Raw genomic sequence first — 10,147 nt, 5'->3', positions numbered from 1 at the left:
CAAGTATTTCCGTTTCCTTTGTACACACAGAGACAAATCCGTACAGTTATTTCAATAATTTCACTCAATACTCGAATGACGATTATCTATATTCTTGTACTCTGGTGAGCATCTATTGATGGCGAAAGACGTCTTCTCGTTTATGAAGATTGGAAGGTAACAGGCTTTGCAGATGTCTTCTTGAACACCCGCAGACTGGCCAATTACTCACTGAGTAGCCATACTGTAACCCAAAACATTTCCCCAGAACATTGGCATTATATTAGGGCCTACTGTATAGTTCTCATGCCAGGCCAGCGGGTCATGTAATGTTTGTAGCATTTACAAGTAATGCAAGGTTTACTTAGTTCATGATCGTAACGGGTTGTTTCGCCCTAAATCCCGTTCGCGCTTAGGGTTGTTTCGCCCTAAATCCTGTTCGACCTAGGTTGTTTCGCCCTAAATATTTTTTTTAAAATTTATATGTAATATTCAAATATATCAACTAAATTTATTGATAACCTTCTCCATTGATGTGAGCTATATTTCAAGTAGAGTATGTGAGAGCGGAGTCAGCTTTTCACAGCTGCCGTTTGTCACACTCGCTTAAAAATAAGACAAACACATTTTTTCTATGATATTGAATTTAATTATATGGAAGACTAAGAAGACTTAATTTGTGACTTAAAAATACTAAAATTGAAAGAAAATACCATACAATATTTCGCCCTAATATTTTTGTTTCAGTGCGAAACAACCTAGCGCTAGGGCGAACAGGATTTCGGGCGAAACAACCCGGAACCGTTCATGATCACCTAAATGGCTGAATGCATTTAGGGCTTCGTATTACGGATCCGGGTCGTTTCACCATAAATCCCGTTCACATTTTTAAGTAATAAGTATCTGTCGAAATGTTTCAAATGATTAAAAAAGCTTTCTATTTTATATATCACGAACAATTGTGTTGGTAAAAGAATTTCATGAGGTGTGTAGTTACATTGTATTTCTAACGAGACTAAAAACAAAAATGACTAAAGGAGACATAGAAAACCTTGAGATTAGACTGTCTTTGCCATATACAACTAAACAGGACTAAAATATTTCACTCTAAAAATATTTTTAGGGCAAAACAACTTACTTCGAAACGACCCAGTGCGAACAGGATTTAGGGTGAAACAACCTGACACGATAATTACTACCGATATGCTTCAATTTATTGAAGGCATCCATGTGAAACAGAATGAATAATACAATGAGGTACATTAGCGCATAAAACATAAATTCTGATGTAGAGAGTCAGTCTAGAGTTCGGAGAGTCCCAGGTTCGAACCCTGGTCTTGCCGTGCATTTTCAATCTCCTATTACATTCCATTAAAAGAGTAGAAGAGCAATGGATAAGTCAGACTGTTGATATTAACTGCTAGAATCTAGTCCTAGCAAAGATATTTAAAACACTTCATGTTGTTGCATACAATAACTTTGTTTTATGTAGGTACTATTGTCTCAATTGTTTTAATTTCATATTAGCTTCACCTCCATTCTTGAAATATAGAATTTGGACAGGTAGCATCAACCGTTATTAACTATATAAAAGCTATGTAACTGATCAGCTACACTAGCATGTATTAGTAATTAATGCCCAAATGGAACACTAGTCATTAATTGCTTGTTATCTTTTATGCTTATAAAAGCACACTATAAACGAATTTGAATATGTTAAAGGTGATTGAAGATTATTTGAATAACTTTAAGGGAATTGATGGTTATAAGCATCCACATGACTAGCAGAGGTTACCAAAATTTATTTTTTTCAACTATAAACACATGTTTTTTTACTTGCGTTTTTGTAGACTGCAGTACAGACTATGTGATTGATTCCAAGGGACAGAGATGTCGTCAACCATAGTTGTAACACAGCTGGAGACAGAGCAAAATTATGAGTTTGAAAACGGGTGAGGCTGAGTTTATTGATTATTTCCAAACCATAAGGATAACCAAATTTATACTAACATACATCAATGTTCCTATCAATGTCCCTATCAATGTCGCTATCAATGTTCCCTGTCAATTTCCCTGTCAATTTCCAAATCAATGTCCCTATCAAGGTCCCTATCAATGTTCCCTATCAATGCTCCTATCAATGTGTCTATAAATGTTCCTTATCAATGTTCCCTATCAATATCCCTATCAATGTCCCTATCAATGTTCCCTATCAATGTTCCCTATCAATGTTCCCTGTCAATGTCCCTATCAATGTTCCTATCAATGTCTATTTTAATGTCTCTTTCAATGTCCCTGTTAATGTTCTCTATCAATGCTACCCTTTCAATGTTCCCTATTAATTTTTCCCTATTAATGTTAATTAACAATTTTCCCGATCAATGTTCCCTGTCAATGTTCCCTATCAATGTTCCCTATCATTGTCCATATCAATGTTCCATATCAATGTTCCCTATCAATTTTCCCTATCACTGCTCCTATCAATGTCCCTATCAATGTTCCTCATCAATGTCCCCATCAATGTTCCCTATGTAGGTCCCTATCAATGTTATTATCACTATCCTGTCAATGCTCCTATCAATCTGCCTATCAATGTCCCTATCAATGTTCCCTATCAATGTTCCCTTTCATTGTCCGTATCAATGTTCCCTATCAATGTTCCCTATCAATGTCCCCTATCAATGTTCCCTATCAATGTCCCCTATCAATGTTCCCTATCAATTTTCCAGATCAATGTTCCCTGTCAATGTTCCCTATCAATATTCCCTATCAATGTTCCTGTCAATGTTCCCTTTCAATGTTCCCTTTCTTTGTCCATATCAATGTTCCCTATCAATGTTCCCTATCAATGTTCCCTATCACTGCTCCTATCAATGTTCCTCATCAATGTCCCCATCAATGTTCCCTATGTATGTCCCTATCAATGTTATTATCACTATCCTGTCAATGCTCCTATCAATCTGCCTATCAATGTCCCCTATCAATGTTCCTATCAATGTCCCCTATCAATTTCCCGTATCAATGTTCCTATCAATGTCCCATATCAATGTCCCCTATTAATGTCCCCTATAAATGTCCCCTATCAATGTCCCTATCAATGTCCCCTATCAATGTCCCTATCAATGTCCCATATCAATGTCCCCTATCAATGTTCCTTATCAATGTTCCTTATCAATGTTCCATACCAATGTTCCCTGTCAATGTTCCCTGTCAATGTCTCTTTCAATATCCCTATCAATGTTCCTATTAATGTTCCCTATCAATGCTACCCTTTAAATGTTCCCTATTAATTTTTCCCTATTAATGTTTATTAACAATTTTCCCGATCAATGTTCCCTGTCAATGTTCCCTATCAATATTCCCTATCATTGTCCATATCAATATTCCCTATCAATGTTCCCTATCGATATTCCCTATCATTGTCCATATCAATGTTCCCTATCAATGTTCCCTTTCATTGTCCATATCAATGTTCCCTATCAATGTTCCCTTTCATTGTCCATATCAATGTTCCCTATCAATGTTCCCTTTCAATGTTCCCGATCAATGTTCCCTGTCAATGTTCCCTATCAATATTCCCTCTCATTGTCCATATTAATGTTCCAGTCAATGTTCCCTATCAATGTTCCCTTTCATTGTCCATATCAATGTTCCCTATCAATGTTCCCTTTCATTGTCCATATCAATGTTCCCTATTAATGTTCCTTATCACTGCTCCTATCAATGTCCCTATCAATGTCCCCATCAATGTTCCCTATGTAGGTCCCTATCAATGTTATTATCACTATCCTGTCAATGCTCCTATCAATCTGCCTATCAATGTCCCCATTCAATGTTCCTATCAATGTCCCTTTCAATGTCCCCTATCAATGTCCCTATCAATGTCCCTATCAATGTTCCCTATCAATGTCCCATTTCAATGTCCCCTATTAATGTCCCTATCAATGTTCCTATCAATGTTCCTGTCAATGTCCCCTATCAATGTCCCCATATCAATGTTCCCCATCAATGTCCCTATCAATGTCCCCTATCAATGTCCCTATCAATGTCCCCTTTCAATGTCCCTATCAATGTCCCATATCAATGTCCCTATCAATGTCCCCTATCAATGTTCCTATCACTGTCCCCTATTAATGTCCCCTATCAATATTCCCTATCATCAATGTTCCCTATCAATGTTCCCTTTCAATGTTCCCTATCAATGTCCATATCAATGTTCCTGTTAATTTTTAGCTCACCTGGTCCGAAGGACCATGGTGAGCTAATGCCATACTGCAGCGTCTGTTGTCCGTCCGTCAACTTTTCCTATACAACGACTGAGCAGATTTTAACCAAATTTGGTCAGGAGCATCCTTTGGGGAAGGGGAACAAATTTTGTATAAACAGTGTGTGTGGCCCCCCTGAGGGCTGAGGGGCGGGGCCTAATAGGGGAAATATAGCAAATTCTTAAAAATCCTTCTCCTTCTGTAGGAATGAAAGGATTTGTTTCATATTTGGTCTGAAGCATCCTTGGATGAAGGGGAACCAATTTTATAAAAACCGTAGGTCTGGCCCCCCAGGGGCCTGAGGGGAGGGGCCCAATAGGGGAAACATAGCAAATTATTCTTTAAAATCCTTCTTCTTCTGTAGGAATGAAAGGATTTGGTCCATATTTGGTGTGGAGCATCCTTGGGTAAAGGGGAACCAATTTTGTATAAATAGGGCAATAGGGGAAATAGAGGTGAAACCTTTATAATCCTTCTTTTACCATAGTGATTAAGGGATATTATCCTAATTTAGAATTTAGTCTGAAGCTATCCTAGGCAAAGGGACCTAATTTTGTATAAACAGTGTGTCTGACCCCCCTAGAGGCAGAGAGGCAGGGCCCAATAGGGGAAATATAGCAAATTCTTCAATGGCAGGATTTTGTCAAAATTTGGTATGAAGCAACCTTGGGTGAAGGGAAACCAATTTTGTATAAACATTGTGTCTGACCCCGCTAGAGGCAGGGCCCAATAGGGGAAATAGAGGTAAGACTTTTAAAATCTTTTTTCTACCATAGGGATTAAGGGATTGTATGATAATTTAGTCTGGAGCATCCTTGGGGACTCAATTTTGTATAAATGGTGGGTATGACCCCCTTAGGGCATTGGGGTGGGGCTCTGTTTGAAGTTTGTTCTTGCTATATCTCAAGTACTTGATTGATCTTTCTGAAATTTCATATGTACTTACAGCACCTACCATAGAGTGCTATATCTTTACTTCATACCAATTATTTTTAACATATATTCAGATAAGCGATAAGGCCCTCTGGGCCTCTTGTCTTATTAAGTTTCTTCCTGTAAGCTAATATGTCTATATTTGTCTCTATTAATTTACAGAAGTGACGAGGAAGATGAAGGAAGAGATGCTGAGTTGATCGTTTACAAAGATTGCTCTAAGGGACTAGGTAAAACTTTATTTGTCACACATGAACGGTTTATGGTAATGTATTACATCATCAAAGATATCCCTCAATGTATTTAAGATTGTAGTACTATTGTTTAGGTTGAAAGTAATCTTATAAAAGATTGTTTACTTGGCTACATGTTGTACCCTTTATTTCACAGGAATTAAAATTTGTGGAGGATGTAGTGTTGACGGTCGAGAAAGCAATGGGATATTTGTGAAAAGAACCTTACCAGGAGGTTTGGCTGACATTGAAGGTATTCATTAATGCAGGATGTTAAAAAAAATGCCATCCGAAACATTTCACCTCCTACATCCAGTTTATAAACTAAGTACTAGGTTACTGTGTCATGTTACTTTAGAATATGTTTGATAGTATATACTCAAATATCCCCACTTTTGGTATTTAAATTGTTTACATTCCTTTAATTTCGGGCTGCTACTTGAAGACTTTTAAGTTTGATACAAATCTATATAATGGCTGTTTTTTAATATGGACCAGCACAAGCACTGAAATGAGATTTAGAAGCTATTTTAGCTTTCAGGTTGAATCTTGAAAAAAAATCCTAGCTCATAGGCTACTGTTTGACTTTGAAAATGACAAACACAGTAAGCCACATGTAAACCATGGAAATTTCTTGATTGCTTTGTCTGTTTAAGATAATTGTGCCATTGATTTTTTACAGGACACTTACAGCAAGGGGATCAGATACTCGAGGTGAATGGAGAAAGTCTGGAAGGCGTCACCAATGAAAGGTGATTGTAAATTTACATGCAATCGTGGTGTCTTTGTACAAATACAAGGATATTTGAAAACTATGTTTAGCAAATTGTTATTCTGTTTAGAATATATTTGTTATTTATGAACTTTTTAAATTTTCAATATAAGCCAGCCTTAAGGATGAGTATGTGTACATATGAACAATATCTTGTAAGGAATTTTTTTCACTTTTTTTAAAAATACATGTATATGTACACTTTGCAAACATTTCAATCATGGTTTTTTTAAAATTATTCTAGCTCTAAAATCAACACAAACACATCACATATAAATTTAAATACATTTTAACAACAAAATTTGACAAAAATAAAATAGAAATTAGATTTAATTAAGGAAAACAGCTGACATGTTTTATATAAAATCACTTAATAAATGTTCTATGTCCCTGACAATATCAAACACTGAAACTAATTTCACATGGTGACTGGGGGCATTCATGTCTTACAGACATTTTCTAGTTTATATCAATGGAACCATAAGACAAATCATATTAACCAAATCTGCAATGAAACCTTGAGGGTTTATAGCTACATGCTTTAAGTCCTTGCTGTGGTCACTGCTACAAGCCCTTGGTTGCTCGTCATTCAGATTTGATGAAATACAAAAGCTAGCTGCAAATTTTGTATTTTAATCAACCTGTATAAAATAACCAAAATAACTTTCACTATAAAATTCAGATACGGTTATATATTCTAGATTCAATAATATCTGAGGTATTAGTCTGAATGATTATATTACATGTATGTATATATTCACATACAATTATTTTATATTTATCCACAGGGCTGTATCAATACTGCGACAGGCTTCAGCTTCGAGCAAGGTGGAAATGATCATAACAAATGATGAACAGGCTAAGTAAGTTTATACCTGCTTTAGATTTGATCAACACATTCTTTATCACAAAACAAAAAGTCAACTTGTACATGATATTTATAAATCATTTTGATGCTGCAATCTTTCCCTAATGTCTGCTACATGTGTACATAAATGATATGTCATTCAGATGCATGGTATTACTGTTACTTTGTAACTTTGGGTGTAAGTATATGGGGATACTTTTAACTACCATATTGATGTCTTTTACTTAAATTGAAACAATTCTAATGTCTTTCCATGTCAACATTTATTTGATTTATTCTTCAGGCTCATATTTAAATGCTGTTTATTTTGAACTGCCAAATAAAATTCTGATAAGACAATTTGGCTGGGATTGTGATGTCCTTCTAGGCCATCACTCCAATAAGAGGACGAATGACGGTTAATACTTACCGTGCTATTGCTGTTGATGTAATAAAAAGAAAACATATAAATAAAAGTGTGTCCATGTGTGATATATCAATACATATATTCCTTTTGCAGGTTAGAATTTATAGAGCTTTTGGAGAAACAAAATGGTTACAGTTTTCCTAGTACACCTGTACCAACAGATTCACAGAGCAAGCACAGTTCAAGGTCAACAACGCCGTCAGGATATGGTAATTTACTGATCTTGATTTGCAGATAGCCCCTGAAATTTCATAATGAACTATTCCAACCTTTGAATAGGAGAAGTTCAAATATGTCTTCAGGGTTGAATGAGTCAAACATGATGATTCTGAACCTTTTTGCAGAAAATTTTGTTATTTTCTTTTGAAATACAGGGGTTAACTTTTTCAATATTTGTATTGAATATAAATAATACATGGCAGTGGTTGTTTTAGCTCACCTAGCACGAACTGCCAGTTTAGCTTATGGTATGGTGTGTTGTCTGTTGTCTGTAAACTTTTTCTTTGAACAACTTCTTCTTAAGAACTGGAGAGCCTAGGGCCATGATATTTTGCCAGTAGGTTCCAGGGATAGAGTGCTATAAAGTTTCCCCATATAAATTACTTTAACCTACTTTCGAGGTCACAAGGGTAAAAAGTGTTAAAAAACTTTAAACATCTTCTTTTGAATTACAAGAGGCCTAAAGCAATGATATTTGGCCAGTAGGTACCTTGGACAGAGTGATATAAAGTTTCTCGAAATAAATTACTTTGACATACTTTCGAGGACACAGGGGTTAAATATGTAAATGTCTTTAAACAAATTCTTTCGCAATACCAGGAGGCCCTGGCTGATCATACTGGATCAATAGCATGCTGGGATAGAGTAGCATAAAATTTCATTTAGTCTTGCACATTCTAAAGCCAAGAAGACTTAATTTATGGAAATATTAGCAAAAGTACTGTTATTGAGAATATTTTGCTGAAATATCCAGGTGAGCGATGCAGGGCCTCTTGTTCTCTCTAATAGCCTGTTTGAAATTTTATATAGAAATAATTTTCCAATTGATATTTCTTATTTCCCAGAGTTTGATGTAAAATTACTTTTACTGCTTACTTATGTTTGATATGTGATTTTCAAATTACAGGATAAAAATTATTGATCTTTAAAAACTGGTATGTTTAAACGTTAAAAAAATTGGATGCAAACAAAAACAGTTAAAGCAACACCATTGTCAATTGTTAAATATTTTATTGAAAATAAAGATATTTGTAGCTCTATAACAAGGTCACCATTGTTATTTGACCTTAGCTATTGTGAAGTTCTAAAACCTGTAACAAAAATAACAAGTCAACTCAACATCGTGTATTTGACTATTTCCACAGGGACTGACAGTTTTGGTATATCTCCGGAAGTGAATGGTGTGAGTGAGTCAAGTAACCTTAGCCCAAGAAACTCATCTGGATCCAAGATGAGTCCTAGGGGACCAGTACAGGTAAGGGAGATAACTCAAGTATAAACACAGCTATGACTCACCTAGAATTTGAACCAGTTCTTATGAAATGTTTTATATGACCGTCAAAAGGTGGGACATATATGTTATCACGTTAATAGCTGGCTGTCAGGCAAACAGGCGAGCACTGTGTCCACTGTGTCCGCACAATATCTTGAGTAATTTTCAGTGGATTAACTTCAAACTTAATGGGAAGGTTAATTAACATGAGAGCTCAGACAAGTTTATAACCACCATTATCTGACTGTAATAACTGGGGTATGCATCTTTGATCAATTGCTTATACAATGTCCGCTCTATACCATGAGTAATTTTCAGTGGATTAACTTCAATCTTAATGGGAAGGTTGATTAACATGAGAGCTCAGACAAGTTTATAACCACCATTATCTGACTGTAATAACTGGGGTATGCCCCTTTGATAAATTGCTTATACAATGTCCGCTCTATACCATCAGTAATTTTCAACAGATTAGCTTGAAACCGCTTGGGAAGGTTGATTACCATGAGAGCCTGGTTTGATAACCACCATTATCCGACTGTAATTTATGGAGTTATGCCCCCTGAATCTGCGGTGTGAATATAATCACAATTATCCGACCATAATTAATAAACTTATTTCCCTTGGTTTCATGAATGCAGTACTATATGTATTCCAAGATGTTTTATTGTACTCATTGATTTACCAGGTTTGTTGAATTAGTTTCTCCTTTAACATAAATTACTCACAAATATTTTATATACCAGGTATTTCAACAATACAAACTACTGCTGTACCACTTCGCAGTAATTTTGTTATAGATATAATGTCAGTCTTAAAGTTGTGCAAACTTAAAACTAACGTGTCAGATATTTTAATGTATGCTTTAAAATTAAGTACTACCAGAGGGACTGTAGGATTACATCTCATTTCTCCATCTGTCCTACCACACTCACTTTGTCTCGGGCATATATCCTATGCCTTTTGACCTAGATTTCCAAATTTGGTCATGAAACATATTTTTTGGTTAAGGAGTGTGTCATACTCAAATATTGTAACTGTGAACAACATTTCAACCTGGCTTTTATATTTACAAAGGTTATATACTATACTTTAACTTTGGTAAGTACCAAATCTGGTACAGCAATACATATTGGAATGGTGAAATGTTGAATGCTCAAAGTAGGTCACTTTGAGTTTTATCACTGAAAAAGTTTGTT

At 35.5% G+C, this 10,147-nt stretch overlaps 1 protein-coding gene across 1 annotated transcript in view; it reads left to right on the top strand.

Annotated features, from left to right (window-relative positions):
• The first annotated feature begins 12 nt into the window (after nt 1-12).
• The window catches only part of LOC110447133 (syntaxin-binding protein 4-like), a 29,558-nt gene continuing 19,423 nt past the window's right edge, over nt 13-10,147 (top strand). Inside the window, exons 1-8 of the mRNA XM_021492605.1 lie at nt 13-156; nt 1,830-1,931; nt 5,340-5,407; nt 5,568-5,663; nt 6,093-6,162; nt 6,971-7,045; nt 7,550-7,665; nt 8,821-8,930. Of these exons, the coding sequence (XP_021348280.1) occupies nt 1,870-1,931; nt 5,340-5,407; nt 5,568-5,663; nt 6,093-6,162; nt 6,971-7,045; nt 7,550-7,665; nt 8,821-8,930 (597 nt within the window). The 5' untranslated portion in view covers nt 13-156; nt 1,830-1,869. The remainder of the gene's footprint in view (nt 157-1,829; nt 1,932-5,339; nt 5,408-5,567; nt 5,664-6,092; nt 6,163-6,970; nt 7,046-7,549; nt 7,666-8,820; nt 8,931-10,147) is intronic.

Source organism: Mizuhopecten yessoensis, unplaced genomic scaffold (assembly GCF_002113885.1).
Source record: "Mizuhopecten yessoensis strain PY_sf001 unplaced genomic scaffold, ASM211388v2 scaffold3229, whole genome shotgun sequence".
NCBI lineage: Eukaryota > Metazoa > Mollusca > Bivalvia > Pectinida > Pectinidae > Mizuhopecten > Mizuhopecten yessoensis.
The sequence above is the reverse complement of the archived record's forward strand: the minus strand, read 5'-3'. Positions and strand labels throughout refer to the sequence as shown.